General features: G+C 26.4%; 1 protein-coding gene across 1 annotated transcript; it reads left to right on the plus strand.

The window, feature by feature from the left end:
• The first annotated feature begins 957 nt into the window (after positions 1-957).
• Positions 958-16982, plus strand: LOC145741538 (guanine nucleotide-binding protein G(i) subunit alpha). Its single transcript, XM_082559135.1, has 10 exons — positions 958-1120; positions 1742-1871; positions 7704-7746; positions 9198-9339; positions 9749-9906; positions 11943-12071; positions 13382-13511; positions 14117-14270; positions 15420-15617; positions 16044-16982. The coding sequence occupies exons 2-9, from the start codon at positions 1754-1756 to the stop codon at positions 15608-15610; spliced, it is 1065 nt and encodes a 354-aa protein (XP_082415261.1). The 5' UTR covers positions 958-1120; positions 1742-1753; the 3' UTR covers positions 15611-15617; positions 16044-16982.
• Positions 16983-17064: the final 82 nt, after the last annotated feature.

The following is a 17064-nucleotide window of genomic DNA, read 5'->3' on the forward strand; positions in this document are numbered from 1 at the left end:
AACCATAAAAAGTCTATCAAATAAATACAGAAATTAAATTAAATTTCTCTGTGCCATTTTTAGGTTACCTTTAAAATTGATTTATGAGAAAATATTTTAAAAATGTCACTAACTGTAAAATGAAATGTTATTTTGTGCAATTTTTAAGCTAAAATCAATATTTACATAGGTTTTATTCAAAAAAAAAACTGTATTAAATTTTTTTTTATAGATATTGTTGAGGCAAAAATTAAGTAAAATAAAAGTTAAATAATTTTATATTTTAATTTTTATTAAATTTATTTTTGTTGTATATTTTTAATCACTTAAATATTTAACTTTTAACAATTAATTTTTTTTAAAGAGCGCGAACAACAACTTTGCATTTTTTAAAATAATGATTTCTATGTTCGCGATTGGAGAGCGTAAGAAACAACAAAAAAGAAAAAGGGTGAGAAATGCGCTTGTTTCGTCACAAACTAACTAATCGATACTAGGGCGTATGCTTCATTCACTTTGAGTTACAATTTTCGTTGGAATTTGTTAGGTACTGAATTGTTTTTGCTTATATGCTTCTAGTATCTGTCTATAGCAAAACGTATTTTCAATATGTTGTAAGCATATAAAAGCTGTTTAATTTAGTATCAAGCTTTATATGCTGATGGTATGTTTAAAAATTTAAATTGTAGCCGAATCGAATTAGACATATGTCTGCAAATTAGCAAGTAGTAATTAATTAATTATCACAAACTATACAACCGCATATGGCAACGGGCCAAAACAAATCAGAAAGATATATAGCCGAAATTTAGTTTAGAATAAAAGTGACATATATAGCTATTGTATTGTATTTTTTTTTTAAATTTATTTTTTAATTTTGAAATATTTAATAATTTTAAATTTAAACCAATTTTTTAATCAGTTTTTATCGTTTGTAATATGGCAATGAGCATTCATTTAATTTTATTTTACAGATTTAAGCATTACAAAAACATTATAAAAAATTAGTTATTTTTTCTCATTTTTTATTTGGAATATTTTATCTTGGATATTTTGAATATTTCTATTTAAGAAACTGTTGACAAGGGGTTAAATCAGTTTATTATTCTTGATTTTTTTGTTTGTGCTCAATTTTTAATATGTAAGTTAGCATTTTTTAAAATTATTCTAAATTTAAATTCTTAGGCTACTGTTCTTTAATTTGTATATAACTAGGCACAACTTTAGATAATTAAATTTAAAAATATAAATTTTAATTATTTAATAGGGGTGTATATACAATTGAAGTTATGTGTATTTTTACCTAACTACCTACAAAACTTTAAAGGATAGGCCATAAGCAAATATAGACATTACGTAATATTTCAAGTACCAGTTATGTACTTAAAACCAAATCTTATTTTGAAAACTGTTAATTGGGTTTTTAAGTATGTACTAGCAAATACAAATATCTTTGTTGTAACAACCGGAATTTCGAAAGTTTTAAATTTAGTCAATGTATATATATATCTGTTAAAAAAAAAGCAATAGCCATTTAACGGGCTAGATTTTAAATTTAGGCTACTGATAATATAACAAAATTGGCTAACTGGTATATAGTGTAGTAAGTGTGCTAAAGCCATTCTACAGATAGGTGTTACATTTCAGTATCTTGGGATCAGTACAAAAGCGGTCATTTTTTTGTAAAATTCTGGCAACTTAAAAGGGAATAAACCTTTTTGCTAATTTAGGTAACTAATTTTTATCCAATTTTGGTTAACAGATAACTAGAAATATGGGTTGTGCTGCATCTACTGACGATAAAGCAGCAAATGAGAGATCACGAGCCATCGATCGAAACTTAAAAGTCGATGGAGACAAACAATCCCGTGAAGTTAAACTTCTTCTATTAGGTAAGTTTATATAAAAATGTATATTCTAAAACTTATTTTTTGTGTCAAAGTGCTTGTAGTTTTTAAAAAGTGTTTTTTTCTTGTTCTTTATTATTTTAAATTTGTTAAATGAGGCATTTTTGGGTTTAAAAAATTTGTTTTATGTGCATTTTGTATATTTATGTAGTGAATAGGCTTGTTTTTTAAAGTATATATATACCTTTATTTATATCCTAGCATTTGTATTTTTAATGTTACGGTTCTTAATATGAAAAAATCTTCTGATTACTTTCTGTTGGTAGAGATATCCACTATAACAATAGACCTAGATGGTTTTAAGTTTCTTAAATATTTATAAATCAAATGTGGTTTGATAGTTGACGAAATAAAGCCAATAGTGTTAAGGCGATCTCTGAACTTTTGAAATAAAATCTGTTGAAAAAGGGGCATGGGTATTGTTAATTAACAAAGATCAAATAACCTTAATCTTCTTTGTACGACATGTAGAAAAATTATATTTATTTCATTAATTTGTTTAAAAAAAATTTTAAATCAATAAATCCTTTTTAAAATTACTTTAATAATTATTAAGGGCCATTTGGGTTTTAAAATTCATTTTCTTGTTATTCTGATCTTTGATTGCTACTTTTAACATCAATTTTTCATTACAATAAGGAATCAATAATTTTTAGGGGATTTAATTATTGATGAACCCAAACAGTAAAAACCTTTCTGCAGTTGAAAACCGTTTATCAAACTGTGTTAGGATTATAAAATTAATAAATTTAAAATAGCTGATTGATTTTTAAAATATAATTTTAATTTTTGTTTTTAAAGTAAATCGTCTAAAACGTGTTTTTTTTTCGCTTTCAGTTTTTATTTTTTTTTGTTTTAACAAAGCATGCATAAAAGTTGTCCAGATGTTTAAATCTGTCACAGGACCCAATTTTTATTTGCACATTTCACTAATTCAATATTTGCCTTACATGGTAATCTGATACAATTGCCCAAACTGGGTTACAAATGGGTATTTAATGGTATTTAAAACATTTCATTTGTGTCAGATTTATTTATGCTGCATTTTTATTACCTTTAAAAGTCCAATCATTTATATTTAGAAATATTTATTGGTAAATTAGTTTTTTTTTAAAATGTTAAAATGTTTTGAAACTGGGTTGTGTATAAGTGATTTATGTTCTTGTGTGATTAGGTTTGTTGTTAGATTTCCTTTTATCTAGGAGAAATGACTTTAAAAATATTTTTTTCTTTGCCTATAATAGTAATGTGATATTAAAAACTACAAAAAAATTAAATATTTTTATCTAAATTCAAGAAATAACGAACCTACATATAAAAAATAGGTTTTTACTTGTATTTTTCAAACATTTTTATAAGTTTATACTGGCTTTATTTATCCAGTTGCTTTTTATATTATTAAATCATTTAAGAATTGTGACCTATTTATCTATATCCATTGTCCTATATAGGGATATAGAACAATGACCAACAATAGTTGCTAGGTGTTTTATTGTCTATCCACATGCTTACAATTACTATTACCTATTGTTTTACCCAGCTTAAAAGCAATTACCAAATTAGACCAAATTTGTTTTTGTAAAATAAATCTAATAAAGTCAATGGAGGTAATTATTGGACATTTTTATTCTAGAATTTTAGGTAAACACGTGTGGATTGAGATTTAAATAGTATTTTTTCTTAATAGTGAATGATAACTCCATCTTAGGAACAAAAAATATTTGATTTAAAGTTTGTAACAAAAAAATTATGGCCAAGTTTGTCAAAATCGTCCAATAATTACCTCCATTGACTATATATTTTTTTTTATAAAGTGTTATTTTAAGTAGACATTGTTTAACCATTGTAGGTGTGTTTTTAAAACTCCGTGACATCATCAAGTTTTTATATATTGTTTTACAAAGCGCCAACCGGCAGGAAATTCACATTTCCTATTTATATCCTTCCCACACAAAGTTAATCTACCTATTTAAAAAGCATTGTAATCTTCTCGAAAATCGGTAATACCTTAATAGTACGTTAAGGGTATAAGAGTGTGTTTACCATACAATTTTAACGTTCGCCGTTCGTGATATTACCCAACTGAAGAAAACAACTTAAAATACTTTGATTTTATTGTTTTAGTCAACAACGGTTAACCATTACGAATCTCTTGTTACCATTTTATTGCCCGCATTTCAAATAATACGACGTGATTTATTATAAGGTCAAAACAGTTCGTGTTTTTCTAGCATTTTTGAAATAAGAGTCATTTTATCTTTTGGCCCTTTTTAATAGTATCCTGTATAAGTTTATTTTTTTAACGATTAGAATGTTTTTTATGCTCTGCACCTTTTTTAATACGTAAATAATGGGTGAGATCGTGCTTTGTTTATCTTCATGTAAATCTTGGTTTAAAGGTTGTGTTTATAAGTAGGTGTTGTTATCGATAGATTATTTAAACAAATATGTTGTTAAATTTTTGATTGTAAAGAATGCTGCCTTAAAAATAGTTTTTGCTGTAGGTTTGACAATGCTTTAAAATAGAATGTACCTCGCTTAATAATGATGTAAAGCTGAAGTCATGAATTAGTTATAACAGCTCCGCTATGAATTATTCATTAGCGAATTTAGATGGAGGTTTTAACATACATTTACCGCATGGCTAATGTTTTGTGCTAGCTTTTTAATCGCTCAACTCAAGTTCTGATAATTAATATTGTCGTAAGTAGAAAATTGAATTAAAAAGTTACCGACTTTTTTTTTAAATTAAAAATTTTTTTTTTTTTTTAGGTCTTTTTTTTTTAAATTTTTTAAATAACTTAATTTTACGATTTTCTATGTTGTAACATTATACTTTTTATAGTTGTAATTTACCGTTGCCGTTTATTGTCAAAACAGAGTTGCACCAACTTTTATCTATTTTTAAATTTTTTCAACCAATCAAAAACGCTGCGTACGATTATTTTTTTACGCTAAGTCCGTTTGTGCGTAACAGCAAATTTAAAACAAAAAAATGCTTGCTGGTATTTCTATTTTTAATTGCAGCTTGTTACCTTTATTTTAACACTTTGAGGAACAGTGATTTCGTTGTTTGGCATTCATAGAGACCCTGTACCGTTACAGTAACCTATCATATTTACCATTTGCTTTTTATAAATTGAATTAATCATATTAATTGCGTCGAATTTCGCGACATTTTATTTTTGGTTATTTTATTTCGAAAAATTAATTTCCAGACGACTGTCAGTCTTTTGCAAACAACATTTTAAATGATCTCGTGACGTCATTGTAGCATTTGATTACATCTGATTTGGGTGTCTTGTTGTAAAAAAAACACAATTTTTATATCGGATAATTTTTAAACGACATTGAAAATAGTGATGTATAATTTACCAGCGTTAGTTATATTTCCTTTTTTATTTTTTAAAGTAAAAAAAGGGATTTTTTAAGTGAAAAAGCACAATCAAATGTTAGAAAACCATGACACATTTAATTAACTACATTTTCGATTTATATTTTTAGAGTGAATTATTAAATGGTTTTAAACTTGACTTTGCAAATTAAGTAAAAAAAATTTTATTTAATATGAATATGTTGGCTTTAATGTTATTGCATTGTCATACTGGATATTGAAATTACTATAGCAGTGACGTCATTTTTATATCAAACTGCGGGTGTTAGCTTGCAAATTAAAATCAATACAAAAAAATACACACAACCCTAAGGGAATTAAAATTGTGTTTTATAATAATAAAAATCGTGTTTTAATTCGTGAGATTTTTTATTTTTTAATAAAATCGCTTTCAACGGAATAGCCGCTTAATTAAACTTCGATTAAAATAAAAGGCTTGTGTTTTTATTACGCCAGTAGGCCGTGCTTTTAAGTCTGCCACATTAAATCAATATTAAGTAATCGGCCAAAACTTGTACTGCGCCACCCTGTCGATTGCCTTTTATAAATAGAACACCAAAGGTTGTTTAAAGCCTTTTCAATCGTCGTATAAAGTGCCTAGGATTGGAGTTTTTATTATTAAACAAACGGTAATGAACGCCTATATTTCACATACGGTGCATTGTTTGTGCTATATATTCCCACACGCGCTTGTGTGTCGAAATTTGGCAAGCTAGTGACAGATTTTAAATGGCAACCTTATGTGACAGCCAAATTTTGCCGACTGTGCACTATAATCATACAACAGAACTTGTGTTTTTTTTCTATAAATAAACGTTCTTTTTTTTAACAAGTTTTTTTATTTATTTATTAATATAAAACAGTCGAACTCAGCAGCCTAAAACGTTATATTTTTATCTTGTTTCAGTTTTGAATTAGCACAACAAAATTTACTACCATTTAAAACTTTATAATAAGGATAATACAATGTAAAATCAGTTGGAATCTAACCCAGGACCTCACGTTGTGTTTGACAAGTGCTCTTTAACTACTATGCCATAAACTTATTATTGTCCATATATTTTTAAGTGATTCAGAGTTTTTAATTTAAAAACAATACGAAGCCTCTTGTTTTGATGTTAATATGATTCAGATTACATTAATATAACCATGGGAATAGAATATCTAACGCTTCTTCATTATAAAAATTGACATTTTCAAAGAGAAACGGTCCCGAGTATCGCTAACCTAATAAAAGTCGTCTGCGCGGTCTGTACCGTCTAATGCCAGCTGTTAATACTAATACTTCCTCTACAAAGTGGTTAAAGGGGATAAAAGTGCCGTGAGGTGACAATTAAATGTTTTTCTTTGCGCCAATGTAATCAAAAACATTGTTTTATCCATTCTTACGACATATGGCCCTGTTGTTATTTAACAGTCGATTAGACTGGATCCTTAATTAATTTTGTCCTAAACAGTTGTTAAGGTTATTACTCGATAAAATCACGTGACTTTTAGTTAGAATCAGTCATTTATTTACTCGATCGAAATAAGCGGTAGTTAAGAAGAGCTTACTGGTATTTAAACCCCGAATGACATCAAATTGTGACATCTTTCAATCAAGCGCGATTTTAAATGTCGTTCGTTTTTACCGTGAGAGCATCTGGCCAATGTAGGTCAGCTCTGCGATTGGTTGACCTTAAAACAAACCGACCAACCGGCGTGCAAGTTAGATGTTTGCATAATCACCTTTGCTAAATAAGTGTTTTTATTTTTGTAAGTGTTTTTTTTAATTTTTATGCCCCTATATAAGAATTTGGGGCTACTTTATGCTATTATGTGATATTACTAATAAGGTATGATTTTTTCTAAATGTGGATAGGAATTCTGTGAAAATGATTATGTTTTCACTTTTCTCTTTCACAATCACTTAAAACATATTAAAGTACACAGTTACTCACACTAAATATATTATTACTCATTTTTTTCTTATTCATAATATTCAATTTATTTCGTCATGTAGGCCTAGTGGACCATTAACAAAAAAGCTTCATTAAACAAGGCCACAGTGGGTAGGCCTTTATTTCTTCAGAATTTATTTTATGCCTGATTACACCTTTACAGTTTTTATTTTAATGTTTTTATTTTATTCTTGGTATTAATATTTGTTTTGGTCAATGGTGTATGTGTTTTTGTTTGGTTAAATATTAATTTTTGGGATAGGGTAGTTATAACTTGGGTCATTTATTAATGTGATGATATTATTTTTGTTAAACATTAAAATTTCCAGTTATTACTACTCTGGCTTAATGTACTTTACCAGTTTTTTATTTTCCTGTTATATTTTGTTTTATTTTTTTATTTTTTTTAACTAAAACCGATAAAATTTGAATTAAAAATTTTGTATTTTTTGAGTTTTAATTATTTTTTATTTTATTTTCTAGGTGCTGGTGAATCTGGAAAAAGTACAATTGTAAAACAAATGAAGTAAGTAAATCAATTACTTTTTATTTTACCATTTTTATTTAAGATTGTAAGTGGGAATTTAAACTTTTATGCAATATAAAACCAATTATCAAAACTTAAATGGCCTTATGAGTATTCAACACCATTTATTTAATATTAAAAAGTAACATAATGCATATGTGTATATATTGCATTTAATTAACAACAAAGCTATATAATATATTAAATAGGCCTACATAAAAGTCATTAGTAAATTAAAATTACAATATTGCATAAAACTTAGTTATCTAATTGATATCTCCATTTTGCAAAGTAATTTACATTTCTAATTCTTTAATGGTACCTAATTGATAGTTGTTAGCGTAATCAGGTTGTTAATTAAATGTAGGTTGTTGAGTTTTGTATGCTGTAATTAAGGAAGTTGTCTATTGTTGACAGTTTAAAAATAACGCTGTAGTAAGGTCTATAAGCTAGGTTAAATGTTATTACATTCTTTCTGTTTGTTTATTTAAGTTATTGTTTTAAGCAACCTTTGATTTTTGTTTGTTTTTTTTGTAACTTTTTTGTCCTTTAATTTTAAACTTTGTACTATTGTAGTTTTTATGTTTTCATATAGCCTATATAAAAAAAACAATATTTTTGTAGTTAAATTTTTACTGATTACCGTTGAATAAATTTAATGTAATTTAACTCTTTTTTTTTTTAAATAGAAAACAGCATTTTTATTTGTAGTTCACGATTCAATTTTTGTTTAAATAATTGATTGCTTTTCAATGTAATATAACCTCAGGGCATGATTTAAAATTCAAGCAATCGGACTTTATACAAACCAAATATTGTTATAATGTCCCAACAAAAACAAATAAATGTTTTTTAACTTTAGTTATTTTACTTAAACAAATTTTTTACTGTCTTTATTTTAAGAAAATCATGTTTGTATTTTGTTAAAATATAATGCCTTTTTTAGTGATATTGGCTTTTATATAAATTAAAATAGTGATTAAAATCTTAATCTAGGTTTAAATGGAATTATCGTGTTTTAAATCTTTATCAAACTTAAATTTGTCTATTTCGATCTTATATATAATTAAAATCTGAAAAAAAATTTTTATTCAAATATTTTTTTATAGAAAAAGTTCTCATTAAATGTTTTCCTTTAATAACTTAAATATAGGTTTTAACTCATTTTCACAGACCTATCCCAAAGAGTGTTTATATAACTACAACCTAATTTATCAAATACATTTTTCATCAAAAATAAACAGCCAGAAAATACCATTTTAGGAATTATTTATTTTTTCTTAGGCTTGCGTTTAAACCTAACCCTTCTTTATAAAAGGCTCTTTGATTAAAAAAATTAGACCTAAATTTTGGTAAAATGTCAAGAAATTTTAGCATCCGTTTGGCCGAATTGTTTTTAGTAATATAGTCTTTAAATATAAAACAAATTTCTAAAATTAATTTTTTTTCAGAATTATCCATGAAGATGGTTATAGTGAAGATGAATGTTTACAATATAAAGCAGTTGTCTACAGTAATACTCTACAGTCTCTTATTACCATTGTTCGAGCTATGGGCAACCTTAAAATCGATTTTGGATCGTCAGATCGTGCTGTAAGTTGTTTTAAAACTAGCTTACCCATTAATTTTAGTTTGCGTATATATTTTAGATATGTTGATTAAAAAAAAATAATAAAAGAAAATTTTTTTTAGTGTATCTGCTTAAAAAGTTTAGTGTGATTTGCCAGTGGTTAACATTTGTTTAAATTGACTTAAAAATTTACCCCTATTTTTAGGGGGCTACTATTTATAAATTGACTTGGTTTCAAAATTTACCCCTTCTTAATATTTTGTAAAGACAAAGTATATTTTTAAGGGTTACCCCATTCTTAGGCTGTTTTATTTATTTTTAAAGGGGGTAAATTGTCCCCAATATCTACCCCAATTTTTGGGGTAACTTATTTTTTTGGAGTATCTTATATCTTTTAGTTAATTTAACCCAAAATTTCACTCCTATATTTAGGATGATGCGAGACAGCTTTTTGCTCTCGCTGGCTCTCTTGATGATGGTGAGATGACGGTGGAGTTGGGAGATTGCATGAAGAGGATGTGGATGGACAAAGGAGTTCAAGTTTGTTTCAGTCGCTCCAGAGAATTTCAACTCAACGACTCAGCTCAATAGTAAGTTTAAAAAAAAAGGTTTTTCTTTTTTTTTGTTTTTAAAAAATTAAAATTTTTTTTTTTAAAAAGGTTAGGGTCATATTTACTCTTTTTCTATTTAACTGAAGTAAACTTACTTATTTTTAAAATGTATTATTAAAAGCTTAGGTTATTTCAATGTTTTATCGTGATATGGCATTTTTGCTGAGACCCCGTTATTCTATTTTAAATCCACAATGTCAAAAACGACAGATTGTTCCTCTTCGAAAATATTTATAAATAGTTTCACCTGATCAATTTATTTAAGTCTATTGTTGTTAAATCAGGTGACAAATCCCAAAGTATATTTAGCTACTTTTTCAAGTTTTTAACGTGCCTGATTACGTTTTAACACCAGATTTTCATTACACGCTTTGTTTAAGTATTTTTAGATTTTTTTGTTACGCAAAATTACATTTTTTAAAACCTTAAATTTTGTGTAATATACAGCACTACTAAGCTTAGGTCTTAACTTTATATATACGAATCCGTTTTTGGAAGGATATCAATATTTATATGTTAATTCCACACACAAAGTACCCTACAAGATGCTATTTCTAGGTTTTTATACATTTTAGTGCGTTTTTTAAACAATAATTTTTATAAAATACAGAGCTCTCATAATTTTCCTGAAAATCTCAAAACATAAATGAATAAAAATTTTTCTTCAAATTTAATTCTTAACTTTTGTTCCAAAATCTAACTGGCAATTATCAATGTTAAACTAGCTACCTAGATAGCCTAGATCGTCTGGTATCGCAGGACTATGTCCCAACAGAACAAGACGTCCTCCGATCTCGAGTAAAAACTACGGGTATCGTCGAAACCCAATTTGAACACAAGGATCTTCATTTTAAGTATGCCCCGCTAAAAACCCCCGCTTGTACTCGGAGTATATTGTGGCCTCGTGTTTTTTTCGTGCTGTTTTGTTTGTTGTTTTATGATGAGTATTGTTGTCGAAATCTGATGTGATTATGCATGGACAAAAATGATTTTTTCATCTTTGTTTTAAGATGAACTTAAGACAGGGCTTATTAAAAAAAAAAAAGTTTCTAAAATTTTAAAATACGCCATGTCCAAACCAAATTTTCCTAAAAAGAAACAGTTTTTATTTTTAGACTTTTACTAAAAATAAAATTTACATTTTTAAATTATAAAAAAAAAATTTTTTTAATGAGACCCTCCCAAAAATGGTGTAGTTCAAATATTGAAATATTTAATAACAAATTCTAAAAATAAAAACTCTATTTAGCCATTGGCCTTTTACTAAAAATAGGCACAATATTGTTTAAATAATATTTAAAACAAGTGTTCAACACACATTATAATCTAAATATTTATTTTTTTAGCTATCAATAATTACATACTGGCATTAGCTTAGATTTTAATAAGAACAAGGTTTAGTATTTTATGTTAATGAATACAAAAATACAATCAAACATAATATAAATAAAGCTCACGCAAAAAATCAATCATGGTTTCAAATAAAAATCAATATTCTCTTATGGCCCGTTGGATTTATTCTTTATTCAATACCAGATTGTAAAAAAAAATTAAAAAAAAGAAGATTGTAAAAAAAAAATAAAAAATTAATCTTGGCTGTTAAAAGGTAGTAAGATTGGAATAATTTGGTATAAATAGAAGTTATGATTTTCTCCCTTTGAATAGTGTTGATTTTGTGCTAATAAAAGTTTATTAGTTAAAGTCATACAATGGACTTTTAATTTAATCGCGATATTAAAACATTTTTTGGCTATTAAACTTTATGATACCACTGGTAGTTAGTTTATTTGCCGTTTTGAAGGCTTAAAATAGTAACAAATTATATTCTCCCAAAAATGTTTTCACAAAACTTCACAAAAATAAAAATTACTAAATTTTCAACCAAAATATTTTTCAAAACATTATTTTTTTCAAAACCAAAATATTGATCAAAAAATTTTTTTTTTTGTTTTTGTAAAAAATTATACTATTTGCATGATTATGTTGTGTTAGCATGTTCTGTGTTATTGTCCTAGTTATCTGGATGCCCTTGAGAGGTTAACAGACCAGAGATATGTTCCTACACAGCAAGATGTTTTGAGAACCAGGGTAAAAACGACAGGAATCGTTGAAGTGCATTTTAACTTTAAAGGACTGATTTTTAAGTAAGTAGCCCCCACGAAAATAGACTTTGATAAAGCTCTTATGGTTAAATATACAAATTATATTATGGCAGACACCAATAATAATACATTTTTTCCTGACTTATGCAAAAGAGTATTGTACTTAAATTTAAATATTTAATTTAACACAAAATTTTATTTTAAATTTTTTTTTTAATTAAAGATTTAACGTGTTAATACCACTACATAGTATTGTTAGTAAATTTGACCAAAAGAGTTTTATCAATAATTATAAAATGCCTGGTTACAATAACATTTAACTAACTTAAACATACCACTACTAATTTGATACTAATTTACCCCCAACACAATTATTTAATTATAACATTATTAAAAAAATTTTGAAAAACATTTTTTTTTTTGGAAAACATTTTTTTTATTTTTTACTAAATTCAAACACAATAACATGTTATAATTTACAATAGGTACACCTTAATTATCATTTCTTTAATGGCCAGATATATATAAATAATTAATTTTTAAACCATAATAACCCTTTTTCTAATTAATATTTTATTCAGATAAGAAAAACTTAAATTATTTTTAAAAACGACATCAATTATTTAGTTTTTTTTTTTTTTAAATACATCTAATGTGTTTATTGAGTTTCGAATGCAAAATTTAATAAGATTCTAATTCTTGATTTAAAAATTCCTTACTTTTGCAGAATTTTGTTAAAATCTAATTATAGTAATTTGGTGAGGATAATTATGCATGTTGATATTTACTGTTGCATGATTGTTTATTGTAATACAAAGGCATAAATTTGAAAATTAAAAAAAAAAAAATTAGAATTTGTTAAAAAAAATTTTCAAAAATTTAAATTTTCTCGAAAAATTTTCAAACTGCTGCTAAAGTAATTTTTGTTCCATTTTAACGACCGACATCTGAAATCTGTTTACGAAAAAAGGAAAAACGCTTCGTTATCTTTTTTACCATTAAACTTTAAATGTTATTTGGTTTTCGTAACCATCAAAAACATTTACTTGAATTTTAAAGTTGTTAAACATAAAAGTTTTATTTACTTTGACTTTTTCCATGTCGGTCGTTAAAAAGAATGTTGTTTACTGGTTTGTATATCCGTATCTATGTTATTTAAATATAAGTTATTGTACATTTAAAAATTTTAACTTTTGAATTTAATAAAATTTTGACATAAAAACTTAAAATAAAAAAATTTTGACAATATTTTTCAAATTTTAAACCCAATTAAATTTCTTTGTGCTAAAACTTTGCTTTTAAAAACAATTTGGCAAAAATTCAAAAAAATTAAAATTTTGTCCAAAATTTAGAATGTTTGACGTTGGTGGCCAAAGATCAGAAAGAAAGAAATGGATTCATTGTTTCGAGGGTGTTACAGCGATTATCTTCTGTGTTGCACTCTCTGCTTACGATTTAGTATTAGCTGAAGATGAAGAAATGGTAATTGAACATTTTAAATTTAAAAAATTTAAAATTTTTAGTAAAATATATAAATTAAGACAACTTTAATCCATTAAAAAAAAGTAAATTTAGATTTTTTACAATACCAACTTACTTTGTACAGTTTTTAAAGGGATACTGATATTTTTCTTTGGCTGATTTTTTCTTTGGCTGACTAAATATAGAATATTTTAGTTTTTACAAATAATATTTTTAAATAAACAATAAATATGTCTAATACAAGTAATAATGCAATCTATATTATCAATATTTATTTATTGGCGTCATATTATATATTTATAAAAAGAACATTAAGATATTATCAAAAATATCACTGAAAAAACTACCCCATCACAATATATTTTTAGTTTTACTGTTTTTTGTTTATTATCTTTTAAAATACCAATAAAAAGTTTATTTTTTTATGCTTACAAATGCACTAAACTTGTATATAAACTGATCTTTAATGCCCTTTAAAATACCTCCTAAAAACAAATTGGCCCCAGCAAATACATTTATTAAAAGATTTATTTACTTTATTATTTAAAAAAGAAGTAGTTGTAGTTTTTATTGTTTTTTTGCAAAAACTTTATTTTTTTTTTTAGAATCGTATGCATGAGTCAATGAAGTTGTTTGATTCAATTTGTAACAACAAGTGGTTCACCGAGACCTCAATTATCCTCTTCTTAAACAAAAAAGATTTGTTCGAGGAAAAAATCTTGAAATCTCCCCTCACCATTTGCTTCCCTGAATACCCAGGTAAAAAATATTAAAATTATTAAAAAAAATTTTAGTTAGATTTGAAAATATAAAAAAAAAATTTATTTCAAAAAAAAAAATTTTCAAATATTAAAATATATTTTTTTTATTTAAAAATATACAAAAAAAAATTTTTTTTGGCGTTGTTGTAATTTAAAGATCTTTTTTTTTAGTTATTTGGGCATTATCTTAGGATTATTAATGCTCTTACCATTTACTATAGTAACTTTTTAATTAGTTTAAATTAAATTATAAACGCATTAGTATTAAGAAGACATTAGTTTAAAAAGTTAAAAACAGGCGTCTTGGATTATAGTATTTAAATCAGTTTTTAACAACTCTAAATTGTGATATCGCACAAGAAAAAAATACTGTTGTATTCTAGATAACGTAATAATGTAAAAGTCATATAGCTATTACATTTAAAATTATATACTACAATTTTCAGTTATTATTTTTTCGCTGCACGAAATTATTTTACAATATATATCGATCCGAATTTTCTAATCAATATTATTCTTAAAAAAATATCGATCTGACTGTGTAGCGATTGCCTACAACGCCACATTTATTAAGATTGCTTCTTTTCTGCGCTGTTATTTGAACTGATTCCGTGTTGTTATATAAGTAAAAATAAAAGCAAAAATAAATGCATTTATATGTTGGGTTATTAAAAACCTTTTTATAATTTTTTTAATCTGTTGAATATATGGTTTTACTTAATCTGTATTTTAAAGGTTTCTTTTTTACTAATTGGACATTTTTGTTTTTTTAAACGGATTATATTTACCCTTAAGCCTTATTTAATGATTAATAAATGCAGTTTTTTTATCTAATCTAGCATTCGTCCTTTAAAACAACGCAAAAATCAAAATATAACTTACGCTTTGCGCTTTAGAAACATATAAGGGAATAACAATTTGGACGAAAAGCAAATTTTTTGCATACATTGAATATATATTACACACTTTATAATTAAAATTGTTAAGTAAGGAAAAAATAAAATATATTTTCTATAGGATTATACTGTAGAACGGGGTTCATAGAAAACGTATCATTATCGTTTAAATGAAGTTTTCGGGCATATAATTTATGACAGTGAAATGTTTGTCAAAATCTCAGTTTACCGAAAACTTGGATATTTTTCAGGGCAAAACACATACGAAGAAGCGGCCGCCTATATCCAACTCCAATTCGAGGACCTAAACAAGCGCAAGGACACCAAGGAAATTTACACTCACTTTACTTGCGCCACCGACACCAACAATATTCAGTTTGTGTTCGACGCCGTCACTGACGTCATCATCAAAAACAACCTGAAAGATTGTGGTCTGTTTTAGATCCAAAGTAAGACCGAAATTTCGTTTTTTTGAATTTTACTTTTTTGCGCATTTTTTATAAAAAAATTGAAAAAAAATAACTGAACTTTTTTTATGGTATGAATAATGATATGGTTATTTAACTTTCCACATGGTTTTATTATTTATTTTTTATACTCATGTTAAATAATTAATCACCACAACTATATTAAATAAATTATTTATTTTGACCTTTGCTTTAAAAGGTCAGGGCGACTAATTGATGATATAATTTAAACTTTTATTTTTAAATTAACAATGCATTAGTTCATCCAGTATTAGTATGTATTTTTATTCATAAACTTTGAAATACCTATGTTTGTGTACTAATTACACACCTACTGAGTTTTTAAACTTTGTTTCCTGGTTTTGAATATGGATTTTTAATAATTTTATGACGTCATTTCTTTTGCAGAATATTCGTCGAATGAACATTAAAAAGTTGACTGTGTCTACCGGTCGATACAATGTACGGAGAGGCCCGCCAATATCGGGTTCTTACTTTTTTTAACACATCAACCAAGTGAAAACAAGATTTCTATTTATTTTTTATTAACGTACGTACCACAGCGAACTGCCACCGTTACACAAAACCTCTGTCGTTAGCGAGGCGGCTTAAGTGTGTACCCGCTCGCGCGCACGCCCACTGTAGCTCGTCGACTGCGTTGCTTTTACAACCGCGAGTTGGCGCTATTTTTGCCATCCACTTTAACGGTTCTGTAGCAAGATTTTTTTGTTTGTTTTTTTACATTTTTTGGTTTATTTTAACACAAATTGTTTAAATCAAGTGAAATTTGGCAATTTAAACAAGAATTTATGAACTAGATTTTTTTCAATCTTACTTTATTTTCTTTGATTTGTTTTTCTTTATTATTTTTGTATGTATCATATTTTTTTGATTTAAATTTCTCTTGTAAGATCATGCATAGGTACAGCATCCCTGACGTGGTTATTTTATTTCTTTATTGATTTAACCTAATTGCTACTTAGCCAGTAGCTTATCCTAATATTATTAAAACTTCGTAATTTTTGTTTCTTTTTCTGTTATTTTATTTTTTTCGTTTCCATATTCTACTAATCGTCGTTTAAAATCTTCTACAAGGACAGACAATCAACCTAGCGTCACGTGATCCTGACGTCACAATTTTCCGGAGATTTTTTTATCGCGTCCTCGAATGACATTTTTATCCCCCGTCTCTGGTCGACGTGACGTCATCAGTCGCGTGGAAGCAGCTTTTAAATGTCGTGGTTGTTGGCGTAGGTACTTACTCACTTTTCCTGTGTGTTTCAATGTTGTGATTGCATCGGTGTACAGTCCATTTAAAACAACCCTGTCACTCTTTTTGGCTTTAAAAATAAAACTTGTTTTGTACAATATCATTTCGATGGATTTTATTTCATTTATGTGTAGTTAGAGATACTGCAAATTTTAAAAA

Source organism: Corella eumyota, chromosome 2 (assembly GCF_963082875.1).
Source record: "Corella eumyota chromosome 2, kaCorEumy4.1, whole genome shotgun sequence".
Classification (NCBI taxonomy): Eukaryota; Metazoa; Chordata; class Ascidiacea; order Phlebobranchia; family Corellidae; genus Corella; species Corella eumyota.